The 17,083-nt window shown below is 36.0% G+C and overlaps 1 protein-coding gene across 1 annotated transcript in view; it reads left to right on the top strand.

The window, feature by feature from the left end:
• GLRA3 (glycine receptor alpha 3) overlaps positions 1-17,083 on the top strand; it is a 56,463-nt gene that overhangs the window by 15,061 nt on the left and 24,319 nt on the right. The window contains exons 3-4 of the mRNA XM_050973705.1: positions 7,215-7,438; positions 8,669-8,751. Coding sequence (XP_050829662.1) covers positions 7,215-7,438; positions 8,669-8,751 — 307 coding nt within the window. The remainder of the gene's footprint in view (positions 1-7,214; positions 7,439-8,668; positions 8,752-17,083) is intronic.

Raw genomic sequence — 17,083 nt, 5'->3', positions numbered from 1 at the left:
AAAGCTTAAAAAAGCAATTACGCTGAACAAGTCTCAAAATGTGATTTTAGTGTAATGCATTAGGACTTGGGAACACACAGCTTCCATTAAATATGGGAGTTGTATATTGAATCTTTAATTAATAAATACTCTGGGACATGCAGTGGGAGCTATGACAAACATTATTATACAGTGTGTCAGTACTATAATTAGTCTTTTTAAGAATAAGCACCCTAGATATTAACTACCTTTGACTTCTGATGACTATATATGTGAGCACAGAAACTAAAATTCAGTATTGCTACTGATAATAAACTCAACAAAATACCTCAATGCTAAAATAAACCAAACCCATCCATTTGCAATGTTTTATCCCTAAAAGGTATGGAAAATAAGCAGATACTGTAGCACATTCTTGAATTCAACTGATTTTGAATGTTTTGTGAAAAAGACAAGGGAGTAAGTAAGGCAAAAATTAAGGCGCTCTCTCAGAAGCCTCTGACTATATTCTTTTTTTTAGCTGTGGATTGAATGATAAAGTCTGATAGCTCTGTGCTAATAAGCATCCTATAAATGACCCAATACTTTCTCTAAGGCAAAGACAGAACTGTAGTAGTTGCAGTAGGTTCTCATCCTCCATCATTTGTAGAAGTGGCAAATGAAGTATTACTTATCCCAGAAGAAAATAAAGCAAGGAATGGTCATCTGTGCCAGCCAGAATGCTAACAGAAGCCATACCACTTCAGAATCCAAGGGTATGAAAGCAGGTGGCACACCTAGGGAGAGTACTAGGTGCAGAAGTGGTGTGTAAGTTTATTTGCTGAACTCTAAGTTTGTAAGGAAGGCTGAGAGGTCTGATATTGCAGGTAACAATGTTGAAGTACTAGTTTTAGCCAGCTCTTTGCCAAGTGACTTCTAGTTCTATTGACTTCAATATTAGTATTGATGGATGGTTATTGGAGTCAAACTCTGAAAGGAATTAGGTAAAATTGAAATAAAGTTTTAGCCAAACCATTCACAGGACCCCCACTGGGATATCTGCTAGTTCTGAAATGTATGAGAAACAAACAAAACCAAATTAAAACCCCAAAAATCAACTTACCAAAAAAACCCCCACAATCCTAGAAATATTAAAAACATTGATACACACCTTAAAATCTATTGCTCAGAGAAGCTGTTCATTCAAATCTATCAACAGTATTTTCTGAATAGCTCAAATAATTTTTAAATCTTCCTGAGATCAGAGGCAAGTTAGTTGTCACCTAAACCTCCCATCCATCTGGGCCATCCTACTAAATGGAGGGAGCAGGAGCACCCACAATTTTCATTATAGACTGGGATTAGAGCTTTTATCCAGGAACTGAGCAGGCCTTATTGCTCATCCTCTGCCTTCAAGGGCTGAAATCTAGACATCCTAATCACCCACAGTGTGTTTAGCCAACTAACTTCAAGCAGGACCAGACAGGAAAATTTTCCATGTGTTTGCATGGGGATCTGAATCTTTTTCCTTATACAGAAGAATCTCAGGAAGATTAGAAACAAAAATTGCAAGAAGTCATTTTCCTAAGGCACATCCATGAAGACATTGCTGTCTGAGGGAGGAATCATGTGGTTCTAGAAAATTCACAAAGTTGCTTCGTACTAAAGAAGGGGTACAGTACCGCAGTTGCTCTCAGCCTCTCCATGGGTTCTGTAATTCCAGAGTCTGAACAAAAAGGACATCCTTAGTTTTACCCACTGCCAAAATTAGTTTTTGAAAGAGAGATCCCACCTGTGGAAATATCCAGCAACAGATCACCAAGAAATATTCTCTGTGCCATGGACAAGTACTTTATCAAAATTAACAGTATATCTGCATTGTTTCTTGTAATGAATGCCCTACAGCTCTTCAGGACAAAACAGCATGTTCTCAAGGATGTTTGGCAATAGTCAAATATTGGTACTCTGACACAGATTTAATGTGTCAATTAAAGCTAAGTACTAACCAATTGATTTAAATCATAGTTAATTTCTCTGTAGCTGCTATGGTAAATCTTTGACAGATTAATGAGTTACAGTTAATGGTGGAGCAATAAGCTTGTTGCAATTGGTTTTCACTCATTAATTGAAATGCCAAAGAGATTAGATATAGGCACTATCCTTACTGCAGTTCAACCCTGGAACAATAGAATGTTAAGGAGTTGGAATGGACCCTAAAGACCATGGGCAGGGACACCCCCCACTAGACCAGGGTGCTGAAAGCCTTATCCAGCCTGCCCTTGAATGCTGCCAGGATTGCAACATACAGAACCTCCCTGTTGCAATGCCTCACCATTCTCACAGTAAAAAATTTCTTCATTCAGCTGTCTCTTCTGCAGGTGAACAGCTCCAACTTTCTCACCCTGTCTTTGTAGCACAGGTTTTCCTGTCCTCTTATCAACTTTGTGGCTCTCCTCTGGACTTGCTCAAACAGTTCCTTCTTAGGATGGGAACACAGGGACTCTAAACAGTAACCCAGTAATATTGCAAAGATGTAATAAATAAAAAAAATCCCCTTATTTACTATAATAAATAAGACCAATGAAAATATCACCACTGTTTGTTAGCATAAGAAAATGAACCATTTCAGTTCAGTATAAATTTATTGAAAGTTAAGAAAGGATATTGTTGTCTTTAGATTTAAAATGTTTTCTCCCTCCCCTTTGATATAGTAACAGAAAGAAACCAAGTAATTATTAAGTCATAATGCAAGTCCTTTGCATTATCAGTTTAAAGAAATCCAACTTTTCATGTCTACTCTCATAGAACTGACTGCCCTGTCCAGTCCTGTATCATCCTTCCCCGCACTTCTTTTACACATCCTCTTGAACAGAGAAGGCTGTCTGCACCGTAAGTAATCTCAGTAATGATGCAACTCCAACGATTAAGCATGAGGAAATACAAGGCAATCCTTCAGAATACAAAAACTATATTTGCATTTCTCAAATGTGAGTGTGAATTTCACGGTTCTTCTCCTACTTTGGTTTTGCAATGGCATTGGTTACCTGCATGGAAAATGACCTGACAATTTGAGTGGCTAGCTTCAATTTTAAATATTCGAGTTTCTGTACTAGAAATGTTTTGACAAAGGCATATTGAAATTGTTAGCTGAAAAAGTTTTGGTCCAGTCTGAAATTTTCAGCTATGTAAAGGAAAACTAGAAAATTCCATCTATTTGGACAAAGTAATTGATTACCTGATGTGCGGCCACAGTACTTAAGAACAGCAAATAAATTTGAAATGGAAAGATGTTATTGCCACAAATAAGGCCAACCTGTCTAATTATACCAATCAAGGCAGCAATAAAAAGCATGTCAAGTTTCATGTTTTTCAGACACCAAGACAGTTATTTTGGAAACTCTCAGTAGTAAAAATTAAAATTATCAATTTGTTCTGCAACATACAAACTTTTCTTCTACAGCAGTGAAAATGAGTCATTACAAGTGTCACAGTTTACTCATGAAGAAAAAATTTTCTACAAGAACAATATTTGTTATAGTGTCTTATGTTTACTCTTAACAGTGTTCTTCCAAAGTTTGTAAGGACTTTTTAATATTATAATTTTACAGTGAGTTAAAACAAGTGACGGAAGAATCAGTTGACTGCATACAAAAGACAAGTCTAGACTTCACTTATAAGTATATATTAGGCAAAATTATTATATTTGGAATGGCACAGAGAGAGTTCTGTAATTTATGCATGAAATTCTGGGGACTTGGTTCTAATAACAGCATACAATATTTATGAGAAACAGGTGATATTCAATGTTCAAATGAGGGGCATATTTTCAAATGTCTCAGATCTGGAAGGATTCCCCATGAAGTGCATATGAAAAATACTTTAAAGAAATAGTGAGAATTAGGAAATCAGTATCTTGAAGATTTGTGCAAAAATCTCCATAAAGCCACAGTCTGTATGTTGTGGTAATTTATCTCTATCTGTAGAAGTATAATGAAGTAGAAATCAAAATATCCTGTAAGTGTTTAAGATTTTTCTGTGTGGTGGACATTATTAATCAAAATGTTAGTACCAAGGTCCGTAGTGGCCTGAGCCTTGGCATGTAGAGCAAAGAGCAATTACCTGATCTCCAATTTTTATTTTATTGAGCCTTATGAAGCAGATGAACAGCATCCTGAGCCTCTAAGAAGGTTCACCTTGTGCTAAGGTTTTGAAGTATGGCAAAATAAATGCAGACCCACGTCTCACTCTCATTCTGTAGAGCCAGGGAACAGCAGCTGTTCCCACAATGGCAGCCTTGAGGTTACACATGAGGCTGTGAAAGTCACCACAACTGAAATAATGATTTCTTCCTGCCCTCAAGGGACTTTTCTGCCACAGTTATTTGAATTAAGATCATCCTTTCAGGCAAATAGCACATGAGAATACAGAGCCTCTTGTGGGATAACAAATCAATTCAGGCAGTTTGATTCTGGTGTCTGTGTTTGCATCAAACAACCATACTTGTTTAAAGTAGTTAGGCCTTGTGCTCATAATGTGTAATTATAAACTGAGATGATGAATACTTGGCCTTCATATAATAGCAAATAGAAGTCTCTTTCCTTTTGGTAGATTAGGATATTTTTAAAGTGAATAATGAGTGCCAATGGCAGAGTTTTCAAGGGAGATAACAATGAAAAATATCTCCAGTTGCTTCAGTGAGAAGTTTGACCAGGACTTTTTTCATCTTAAAAGCTGGAAACAATTTAAACCAATAGACTTTACTCATACTGACATACAGAATAACTTAATATAATTTTGAAACTATTACATAGTTTGTCATTCTCCATTTTCCTTTTTTATTTGGCCTTCACGCTATGCATTTTTCAACTATTCTGTCTGACAAATGTGAGAAGACCTTTACTCTGAAACTAATCCTGTCCATAAAGTCTTCATATTCTACTGAGAAAAGTAAAGTAAATAAACATACCTCAGGTTATATAATTTAAAATCTAAAGCTTGGGTTGGGCAGAAATACAAAGTCCTGAGAGGTGCAGTGCTCCCACCCCAGTGCCCCAGGTTTAGAGCTGTTTCCTTCAGTGCAAGGATCACACACGCTGGGAAAGGCAGTGGAGCCCTCATTGGTCCCACATCCTTCTTCCTCCTGTCCTTTTGATTTTATACAGCAGTCTGGAATGGAAACTGGTACTACCTGATGTTTGGGATGTCATGCAAAGAAATAAGGATATTCAGGGGTTATTATTCCCTTATTAGAAGACACCAAAAATATAGTTTTGTGAGTACTGAGGCACAAGCTTGTCTAAGAATTTAGTCTTACTTTGGACACACACAGAAAATACAGTTTTGTTTCTGCATCTGTAAAGTACAAATCCCTGGCTCTGGTTTTACCACATCGTGGTACTAATTATGAAAAATACCAGCAGGTTCTCGTAGGAACTTTTTATGATTTTTGAGGCTGTCCTTACCCATGATGAAAAAGAGAATGTCTTTCAGTCCTTTCCTGAAAGGGGTTGGGGTGTGCTTTTGTGTGTGTTTTTAACAAATTAATTAAGAGTTTATTTCTTTAAATAAAGCAGTTGATTAACAATTCCAATGCATTTAATGTTGCATGCTTTCATTTGGTCAGAGAGCCTTTTTCCTCTGCTGGAAACAGTAATCTGAATTAATTTCATTTTTCAGGTGTAGTTTTCTACTTACCTTCTTTGTGCTAAAAATTGTTACAATTATGTGAACATAAAATTCTTTACTGGGACTTCATATGATTTGCAAATATTGGAGAGTATTGGCAATACTTGCCAATATTTGCAAATATATTTGCAATACTTAGTAAGCGTGTTTTTAGCATATTTGGCTACATTACTTACTCAGTCAAGCTGAGTAATTAAATTGAGCAAAGCAGCAGGATGCTGAAGATATGAAAAACTGTTTCTCATGGATAAATTTTGCATATTGAGGTTCCTGTTGTCCTTTGTTATGTCTGTTGCCATGATTCTTCCCACTACATGGCTGCATGTTCCAAGTTTCCTAAGAGAAATATCAATAAAATACTAGATTTTTAACCAACAATTTCCACACCAATGGGGTTTTAACGAGTTAGTCTAACCTATAAAATCTAGTATCCATAGTTTTTGGCTAAATTTTATTTCTCAACCCTGTACACTTCATTTCCCATTCTGACTCAAGAAGTTTTCTTGTTAAAATTAATTTTAATAATCTTTTTTAACCATAAAAAAGTGATTTATTTTTACTTCTGTTATATTTAGAAGTGTCATGTAAGGTCTGACATCCAGTTGCCATTTTCTCCCTGCAGCTAACCTATCTTTTTCTCTATTTTATTTTGATCTTTTTCATTAATGCAGTTCAAATAATGAGGAAAATCTTATTATGAGCAATAAAAGTTAGTTCCTCTGCTCCTATGTTCAGTCTCAGTTCTAAATGCAACAAGAAGCTATTATTCACCTTTATTTAAAACCAAGCATTTTCACAGTGGTAAAGTTGTAAGAAAGTGGAGCCATAAATACATTTCTGACAGAATGTATGTGCAGCTTCAAAATGATTTCCAGAAGTTTGAAGCACTCACTTATCTTTTCTATAAAAGCCCTCTTGATTAAGACAGGACTTTCTGTAGAAATTCAGGTGACTACACCAGTAGCTAATCTAATTTATCAAAAAGGCTTATAGAGTCTCTACCCAATTTGAAGAGGGGAGGAACATGTGCCCTCCTCAGACTGCTCTGTGGCAAGATACTGCTCACACAATGTTCCATAGGAAACTGAGGCACAGAAAGCCTATGTGATGGGTCTAAAACAAGTAAGGATTAGAGAGAGAGAAAAAAAAGTAATTTAACTTCCCTTAAAGTGGGACAGATTCTCACTGACAGTGGGAAGTGGGAATACCCCAACCAGGGTTTGAGCAGAAAAAGGTAACACCATAAAACTCTTTTTATGCTTCTCATTTCAAATTCAAGACAAATTTGTGATAGAGTAAGTAGATAGATAGGGTATAGAGTTGTATAGAATTATATGAACTGCACATGGACGTTGGATTTCCTTATTTTAGGATGTTTTTCAATTGCCCTGAAATGCATCTTTATTCTTATCCATTGTGTCCCCACTAACATAAATAGGTATCATTCTGGCATTCAGCTAAGTATTTCTTTTGTCATCCACAGATAGACAGGGGATTACATGGCTAAGAAATGAAATAAAAGCTAAATCCCTATGCTTGATAAAGCTTTGCCTGTTTTCTCTTTTATTCAGGATTACCGAGTGAACATCTTTCTCCGTCAGAACTGGAATGATCCACGCCTCGCATACAGTGAATATCCAGATGACTCTTTAGATTTAGACCCATCTATGCTGGATTCCATTTGGAAACCTGATTTGTTCTTTGCTAATGAAAAAGGTGCCAACTTTCATGAAGTTACAACAGATAATAAGTTGTTGCGGATCTTCAAGAATGGAAATGTGCTTTATTCCATCAGGTGAGCCTCTAATCTAATGAGTTTTTTTTTTCAGATAGAAGCTCAAAAGTATAATTAGGATTTTCTAAAACATATATTCCATTGCTAGTTGTGCAGAACTATTATTTGAGAGTTTTGAATGCAGAATTTTGTCAGCGTTCATTGTTTATATTAAAATAGAAAATGATCACTCATTAGGCATGCACATAGTAAAAGTAATAAGAAAAATTTCTTTCCCATTTTAAAGTACTGATACTGAGCCTAGAGGAACTAGGACACTGCACAGAACAAAAAATCGTTGTATTATAATCTGAGTATTATAATCTGAGTTGGCCTATATACAAGTTTCACAGTCTGTGTCCTCCAATGTCCAGACAATCCAATTTTACTTCTTTTCCCCCTTTATGGATATTGCAGTTGCACTTCAACCTGAAAATATGGCCTGTTTGAGAAAGTATGACATTTAAAGAGTAGTCATTTAGTCATCTCTCAAGATGGAGAGAAAACTCAAAAGTAAATTTTTGAAAAGATTTTAAGAAGCTGAAAGCAGTAATCATAAGTATTGACAAAATCTAATTATCTCACTTCTCTTCCCACCACTTTCCATTTAATACAGACATCAGTAGGCATTTTACCACTGTCATCAAAAACCCAATCTAATGAGAAACACATTAGATATAAGTACGCTAATGCCCCACTAGATTTGGTGTTGAAGCAGTGACTCACTTGTGCAAAATGTTACTCTTTTCAAAATAAATATACTATTGTTCACTCGGTGTTTTGCTTTGCATGTTTTTATGACACTGAATTAATGTGAAATTAGACTCTTTGAAGAGACATCAGGAATCTCTAAACACTTAGTGTTCTGGAGAAAAAGAAAACTTTATGACTTGCGTGTATGTGTCAGTGGCAAGAGTCTCCTTCCTCCTCCCCTCCTTCCAGTGCCATTAGGCAGCACTTCTCCAAGCTTACAAAAGGAGAAAGGGTTGGGTTAAAATTCTTATGAGGATTTCATATTCAAAAGGAGGTTAGCCTACCACTGTGGGAACATAATCAATCTTCATCTCCATGCTTTTTTTCATACTAGGCTGAGTTAGATGGGTTCAGCTAATAGAGACCTTTTAAGAGAGCTTTCTACTGAAACATGTATTCTATTTCTAATTGCTTCCATTGTATTCATGCCTTCTTCCTGCCCAGTTCTATGGCTTTTTTGGGGGTTATGTTTTTAATGGGTTTTTTGTGTTCTTTCAGATTGACTTTAATACTTTCCTGTCCGATGGATCTCAAAAATTTTCCAATGGATGTGCAAACATGTATAATGCAGCTGGAAAGCTGTAAGTTTGCGTAATGTATTATCCTATACAATCTTTTGCAGAGATTACAACAGCTATACAGGAGGTAGGAAAACCCCTTGTAGTGGTACAAGAACAAATTTTCAAAATTAATCTTCTTTTTTATCAATAGAATCTATGAAATATTCATGGTTTTAAGAGGAACGGGTTCTTTCATACCTATTTGAACTGAAAAACCATTTTTTTGTAAATCTGAAGTTGCCATTAAACTCAGTGACAGTTTATACAGAATTTCTGCATAAAGGGTGTCACCATAAGTCTTTCTGTGTTCATACATGCAGGAGGTAAATAATAGGGAGAGCATAAAGGAAACACAGGAATAACTTAGAGAAGTGATTGATGGAACTTTATCTGAAATAAAATTATTATATTCTAACTTACCATACATTTTACTTATCATCTACCTTGATATCTTGTTATTTAAAAGAAGATGGAAAGTGTAAAGCAGCTATGCCATTTCAAGGCATGAACATACAAAAGGAGAAATCAACTATTCTGTCTGATGCATTATATTCTCATTTTCCTTGTGATATGAAGTATTTGGGAATTGCTGTTTCTCTTAAATTGAGAGGACTTTGAAAGAGAGCTGTAGCAGAAAAACCCTCCTAATGATGCAAAGAACAAAAATAAAGTAAAGCATTCTTTGAAAGCTCCCAGCAATCTGAAGTTAGTGAAAATAAATGACAGGAGTAAGACAGATTGAGATGGATTCATCTAAAAGATCTAGATTTAGATCTAGATTTAGGGCCAATAAGTAAAATATTTCAAAAATAAAAGAATTATGCATATAGAATGAACATATTGGATTGTTTGAAATATATCATAGATCAGAAACACAACACACATAATTTTAATAAGATTTTTGGAGGATTTTTTCTTCTTTTACTGGAACAAAGCAGCACCTAGAGGAAGGTAAGGTAATTATCTATCAGTCAGTATGTCAGAACTGTTTGTTGTATGGTGTACTATTTATAGACTATTGCAGGGTGAGTATAAAAGCCAGATCTATCTTTTATTACAATGGACAGATGGTAGCATTATGAAGCAGCCTTTCAATATGAAGGCAACAGCTGAATCTGACAGCAGAAATTTTCTTGACTAAAATGGAGAGATCATTATTTGCTGCAAATGTCAAGGAATTTAGGACAATATTATATATACAGGATTTGAGCAAAACTCCACAATGAACCTGAGCAGACAGTCCTACTGATAACCTATGTCACCTGTATAATGAATGTGACTAAACAAAAGGTGAACAGGAGGCAGTTGCACGCAGATGGCAGGTATCCTCATGAAATACAATTATGCTTCAAAGAGGAAGTATCATAGAGTTTGACTGAGCAAGCAAAATGTATCAGTAAAAAATGCTTTGAAAAGCTGTGAAGTTTTTGCTTTAACAGCTTCATAAAACTCAGCTGCATTTTTCCTCTGTTTCAGCTGTTGTGAGGACAGGTCAGACAACAACTGAGCATACTTGAACAAACAGGCATCTGGTTTGCTTTAGAGAAACCTTGCAGGAGCCCACAGTTCCCACAAACTACACCACAGGGAACAACATTTATTAGCTGAATAGCACTGTTGATGTTCTACTGTATTTTCCAGCAGAACATTTTTCACTGAAGACTTGTTTTTAATCATTGAGTTCGGTGGGAGTAAATTCCCAGCTGCACATTCACATTGTAAAGAGAGGTTCTCACAAAAGAAGAGCTGAAGAAAATACAGATGACTGCTTCAAATTCTTTATTCACAGAGAAAGAGCAAATTTGATTTCATAAGGAAGTTGCAAGTAATAAAGCTCTTCCCATATTGCCTTGTCTAAGTCTATTTTACCTGTAACTTCAGACATCAAAAAACAGACTATGGGAAAAGATGATGGCCTGAAGCAGAAAATTTTGCAGCATGTGGGAGCTCTGGATATGCTCGCATGTCTGACAGCTGAATAACCAGTTAGGTTTGCAAGAGCAAGGCAGCAGTTCCCTAAGATTATTTTGGGACAGATCCAAAACAGATATGTACAGTGACCTTAGTTCCAAGATCCTAGACCTTTGAGAGTGGGAATTCACCTGTCCATAGCCAGTTTCTCTGTACAGCAAGGACAGGAAATAAACAACTTAGAAGTTTTACAAAAAATATCTACATGCCAGGAAGAAGAGTAACCAGGTAAAAAAAGAAAAAAAAAGTAGTTTATATGAAAGTGAACTCTGACCAATTTCCAAAACTTAGGAAAGGATGAGCAGAAACTTTCAAATTCCAGACTCTCTGGCTAAGAAAAGGCATCTAGTTCTATTTAAAATTATAGAAGAAAAAAGGAGGATGGTGCATTTGGCATTTTCCCAGGCTTCACATCAAATCTCCCGAGGTAAGAACTGACATAACCCTGAGAGCCTGATTCCATCCAAGCATCTCTAATTTCTAGGCCACAGTGTCATTCTCTGCTCTGTCTGCCTTGCATTTTTTGGTGCACAGTGAGACAATGTAAACAGAAGGATCAAAGCAGGAACCCTAGTGGTTAATGCCTTGTCTGGGGAGGTGGAAGACATTTGGGTTCAAAACAGAAAACACAGCCCTCTCTTGTCCTGAGTGAATGATCTGACCACCAGGCTACATTATAAGAAACCAAAGAGTTTGCAGGAGCAAAACAGCAGTAGCCAAGCTTCCAGATGTTTCTTTTTGAAGTGATGATCATTGCTGTTTTTTCCAAGTTGTGTAGGGCATTGTACATTAAGAATTTCCAAGGCCCATTTGTCTCACAGTTTCTGTAAACTCTGTCAGATCTTGCAAGCCTTGTTCCAGACTGTGTAACTAAGAAAATTAGAATAAATCACTCATCTTTTTTTTCACTCATCTTACCACCAGGTTGCAAAGACTGACAGTTATAACAGACAGATCATGGGGTTTGTTCCTCTTTAAGTAGTAATTTCTTTTAGTACTGGATACTTTCAGTATTGATGATGTTGCTCCATCATAGAAAATTCTAAGAGAAAAAAATAATGTATAGCTTTTATTCCCAAATGATATCTTTATTTTTAGCTCTCTCATGTAATGTTTTCTCCAAGGTCACTCTGAGCAGCTGGATTTGCCCCTGGTAAAAGTACTTCATTAGATCATGAAGTGTCTGAAAAATATTTCAGTAGAAATGTCTTCTATTTTTAAAGGATTTATTTTACCAAATGATTTCTCAGCAGCTAGAATAGCTGCCTTTTTATCTTAGAAAGGGAACAAATGAAAATGCACATATGAAATAATCCCTTCTACAGCTCTATGCCTTACACCAGGGCAGCCTATAGGCATGTGGGATAATTTTAGTTTTATTCTGCTTGAATAAGATACAAAGAAATGTCAGCTAGATATGTATTTATTTCTGTGGCCTGTCTCCCTGAAATGTTTTTCTTTCAAATGCTAGAGCTTGTTGTCTTTCTTTTATAAGTTTCTCTTTTACCTCACAGCATTCCTTTGCCTATAAATTACAATTATAACTTTATGTGACATTTAATATCCCTGAATTTTCAAAGAATATTGAAAAGACTGTTACAAAAGAAAAAATACTATGAAAAGCAGCATAGGTAAGGTATAAAACACTTTCTTACCTCATAATTTTAATTTGATGTTGATTTTTAAATTTAACAGTGGCCTTTTTTTTTCCCTTTTGATTTATGGAGGCTTTTTAGTCTTTCTAAGCAATCATACTTCTGTCTTTTGGATTATAAAAGAAAATTGCCTCTGTAGTACATGATTATTTGCACAATTTCTTTCCCCCCAGTCTCTAATTTGGAGTTTATACAAGTGGAAAGATGGGTATACAGGCTGCAGCAGTACAAGTTCATGCAATACATAAAAGTAGGTGCACATTTTTCCTTTCCCACAACAGCAAAAAGATAATGTAAAAGAGATGAAATAACTGGAGTGTATTTCTCATCTGCCGGGGAATTCTCAGGGTCTACCTGAATGACAGAAATTATGGACACACTAGGTCAATGCCTGTCTGAGCCAGAAGATGTAGAACCATACTGCTTCTCTCCTTTCCATTTCAGCAGCACAAAAATTATCAGCTGCTCAGGCTGTGGTTTTTATTCAGCCGATGGGTAACTCAAACCATTGTGTCTATCTGAAGTGAGACATGACACACGGCTACAAAGATCAGCACACCCATAGTCATCAGCTCCTGACCAATGCAGGATGAAAGGACAGTAGGAACTGCACAACTGCTGCTGGCATACAAAAACTAGGATAAAAGTGATAGCTGAACACCTATAGGCTTCAGCAAGAACAGATTTGAGAGATGTGGTAGAGTGCTGAGCTGAAATGTTATTCTTTTCCAAAATTCTGGCTAAGAAGAATAAACCTATCACTCCCCAGGGAGAGATTCCTTCAGAATGACTTAGAGGGCAGTGCAAGGGGCAGACACTTTGAAAAGCAGCTCAGAAGTACATTGAATAAAATCCTGCCTTCTTGGATCTCCAACACAAATTTAGCCTTGAAATGAATCACAGCTTATTTCTGAAACTAATGTATTTAGTGCATAATGTAGGAGAATTTGTTCTAACCTCAAGCCAAAGGCAGATTCCTTAGCTCTGTCATATCTTCCCCCTGCTATGTTGCTGGGAATTTAGGGCACAATTCAAATGTCTGTCATGCTCTTAGGAACAGTAATGTGCAGGCAGCCTGTCCTGGAGGCAAATTGATGGGATGTCCAACAGAAGAGTAGTGGAATAACCCTAGTCAACATGACTGTAGTTCTTGCTTCAATTGGAGACCTGAAGAACTGATGGGTTTGTACCTGTACCTTACTAAAAATTAAAGAAATGAAAATGGAATTTAGATAAATCACTGGCCTTAAAAAATAAATGCTGCAGTTAAACTAAACTATTTTACAAAAAAAATACTCTGTTGTTTCAAGCTGAGCATGTCTGTTTATTGAACATGAGGAAAAGAGCTGGGTTTTAATATACCTGTAGGTATTTTGAAATGACACAAGGGAAGCACAGCCTTCCTGTAATGAAAAAAATGAGTAGAAAATTTATAGGATATATTGATATTCAGCTGGATCACAAGTTTGCTCATGGCTTGGAAAGGTGTGCTAAAGATGGACGGACAAAGCAAATAAAACTGTGTCAGCAGATATGATAAAGGAATAAGTTGGAATTGCCAGGACAATGACAGTTCAAAGGTGTAGAGTCTCTAAAGGTACAGGGCAGCTGCCCTGAATAACGTTTCTGTAGTGGTGTAGTCCTTGGAGGAGCAGGAGAAGAGATGTTGGACACTTCAACAATTCTTCAAAACAAATTTGTTGGCTGTTCACTGTTTTGTCAATGAGATAATGGGCTTTTAACACCTACCACTGATACTGAGTTAGCTAAAATAAAATCTTCCTACTTTTAGCATGCAACCGATATAAATATCTTGGTTCCAGTAAATTCTATAGAGTAATGTGGACTGATGTGGGATGAATGGGACACTATTTATTTAAGGCAGGCTTTATTCCTATACTTTCAAAATTGGATGAATGAAAGTCGATATTTGTTATTAATGGTAGTGCACAAAAATACAAAGATACAGTCTAACTCTTTCTTTCAGGAATCTCATATGAGTGTTGAAAACAATTTGTCAACACTGTTTTTGAAAAGATATTTTTTTCTGGGAAAGATGAGTCAGACCAAGAGAAAAATATGGTTTTTCTTTCAAGACACAGTAGATGCCCTTAAAAATATTTCAGCGGGATCACATTGTTTTTTCCTGAAATTTTTCTGGAACCTGTAATGGAAAATGCTGAAAATTTTCACTTTAGCTAAACAATTTTTTGTGCTGTCTAAAGGCTAAAGTTATTATGTATGTCTTGTCAACCATCTGCCAGTTTTTTTACAGATTACATCAACTAAATAAAATACCACTTAAATGCAATTTTATTTGATGTCCAGTTATTCAAAATGTTTCATCAACTATTCCAGACACAAGTCCTGAGAGCTACTTCTCATCTGTGCCTTATCCCTTCTCCCTCTGTTAGTGTGACAGAGTTTTATTTTGTCACACTTATCACCCACTCTGTTTCAGAAAACATTGTTTTCTAAAATAATATTTCTGCAGACCAAGTCCAAGTTACCAATTGTTTCAGGCCTTCTTCCCTTCTAGTAAATTATAAATGTTCCCTAGATCGTCAAGTTCATCTCAGGCAGAGCTCTCAGTCTGCCATTATATGTGCATTAGCTAATTACCTGGAATGACTTCAGGCTCCTGAAAATTACTTGTCTCTTTAAGAGAACTGTTTGCACAGAGGCTACAGTGCCATGCATTCACACAGTTCTTGATTTTTCCTGAGAAATATTCCCCCTGGAAACATTCTCCTCCTGGGATGATGTCTTTTTCATACAATTACCAACAATTTACTGCTTGCTTTTGCATTTTAAATGTTCAAGACCTCAGACTTTGGGTTAATAGAGTATTAATGTAACCTAACCAGCCCTATAACTCCTGAGCACCACTGTTCAAACATAACAAGGTTGTTTTTTCTATCCTTTCTTTATAGTTCAATGATGATACTACTTAGATTTTTGTATAATTAGTAATACCTTTATAAAATAAAGTAAGAGCAAGTGCTGCACAGTAGCCAGACAAAACAAAGTACATTGCTAACTGCCCTCTTCTTCAGCCAGAGAAGCTGGTGTTTGTCCCATAAAACACAATTTAACATCTCTACTTCCCTTCCCAGTCTTCATTCTTTCATGCCCTGCAAACGTGAACCCTAGTGCACTGCATTTCAGTGACAGAAACCTTTACTAGTCCACTTGATTTAGTTTAGGTTGGGCAGGTCCTGAAGACCATGTTGGATTACAGCCTCCATCACTTTCATCTATTCATGGCAACTAAAAGTTTCACTTTTTGCACCAGTGAGCTGCGCCCTCATATTCTACCTAGGCTAGTCACTGACTGTCCTTTTTTCAACAATAAAATTTATCCACTGGGAATTCCCTACATAACATTGTACTTCACTGCCACTGGGAATAAAAATATCTGGTAGCAATTTATAATAGTCATCACCACCACCTCATAGTCAAAAAAGAAAAGCTTCTGTTTCAACGAGAGGCTAAATATCATACTGGGTTGCAGTTAATCCCTTATAGGCCTTAAAGAGAAATCTCTTGTTCTTTATAACTGCTGCATATTTCAGTGCAGTTCCTACAAGTTGATAATATGTCTAACACTATAACTGAAACATATAGCACAAATTTGTATGGGTAGTCACACATCCATTCACAATAAAGCCTTCACATTTCAAGACACGCTTTACTGCTCCATTTGCACAGTGATCACCATGGAATGGAACACAACTTGTCATATCTTTTATCTCATAGGCCATTTGGAAAATACACACAGTGTATTTCTAATCTTCAAAAGCAGACCAGTATCAGAAACAGGCATTTAGACTTTTAGTTAAATTTATGTTACTGAATGATGCTTTTTAAAATTGTTTTAAAGATAATGCACATTTGGTAATCAGGTATCAAGTAGGCAAGAATCAAAAGCTCAGGTGGACTTCAGGTTTAGTATTTCTAGAACAGGACAGGGACAGTTATTACGATTATTCAGCAGAAGTCCAAAAACAGTGTGCCAGGGGACAGTATTTTAGGCTCATTGCATACATAGCACCACATATCTAAACTCAAATAGCATAAATACTACACTATGGTAACCACTGGTTGTTTTAAGGAGTGATTTCTATAAAAATGTCTTTTTCCCCTTATGCATGAAATACACAGTACCATGAGGATTCTGAATGCTAAGCAGTGTGCTATTCAGCAGGTCCTCTTCATAAAATGAATTGAAATACACATTTTCTTTTGATTTCATTCAAGCTGGTTTAATTTAACATACTAGTGGAAACATTATACTACTTTAAATTTATTTGGTATAACAGAAACTCACATCTCCATTAAGTTCTCTGTATTTCAAGACACTTTTAATTTATGCCTGTGACCTTGAGTTAGAAAACTGAAGTTACACTTTTGAATGCTATACTTGAACATTTAAAATGTAAACATGACAAAAACTGATTACTACAGCAGCATTTTGAATATGCTGCTATTATTTGTACTATATTGCATTATAAAAGAATTAGTGGGCAGAGTAGAAAATCAAAATTAAAAGCATGCATTAGAGATGAACCTGATTTAGTGAAATACATTTTGACACTCTTGCCAGTTCAATGAGTTTTACTCAGGGAATATCACTTCTGGCCATAATCTTTGTGCTTCAAGTGGTAATCTGCTTTACACGCAACTGCTTTTTGTCTGAATTCATGCAAATTTGATAAGATATATCC

Source organism: Serinus canaria, chromosome 4 (genome assembly GCF_022539315.1).
Source record: "Serinus canaria isolate serCan28SL12 chromosome 4, serCan2020, whole genome shotgun sequence".
In the NCBI taxonomy this organism is placed as follows: Eukaryota; Metazoa; Chordata; class Aves; order Passeriformes; family Fringillidae; genus Serinus; species Serinus canaria.
Note: the sequence above shows the minus strand (reverse complement) of the source record. Positions and strands in the feature narration are given on the sequence as shown.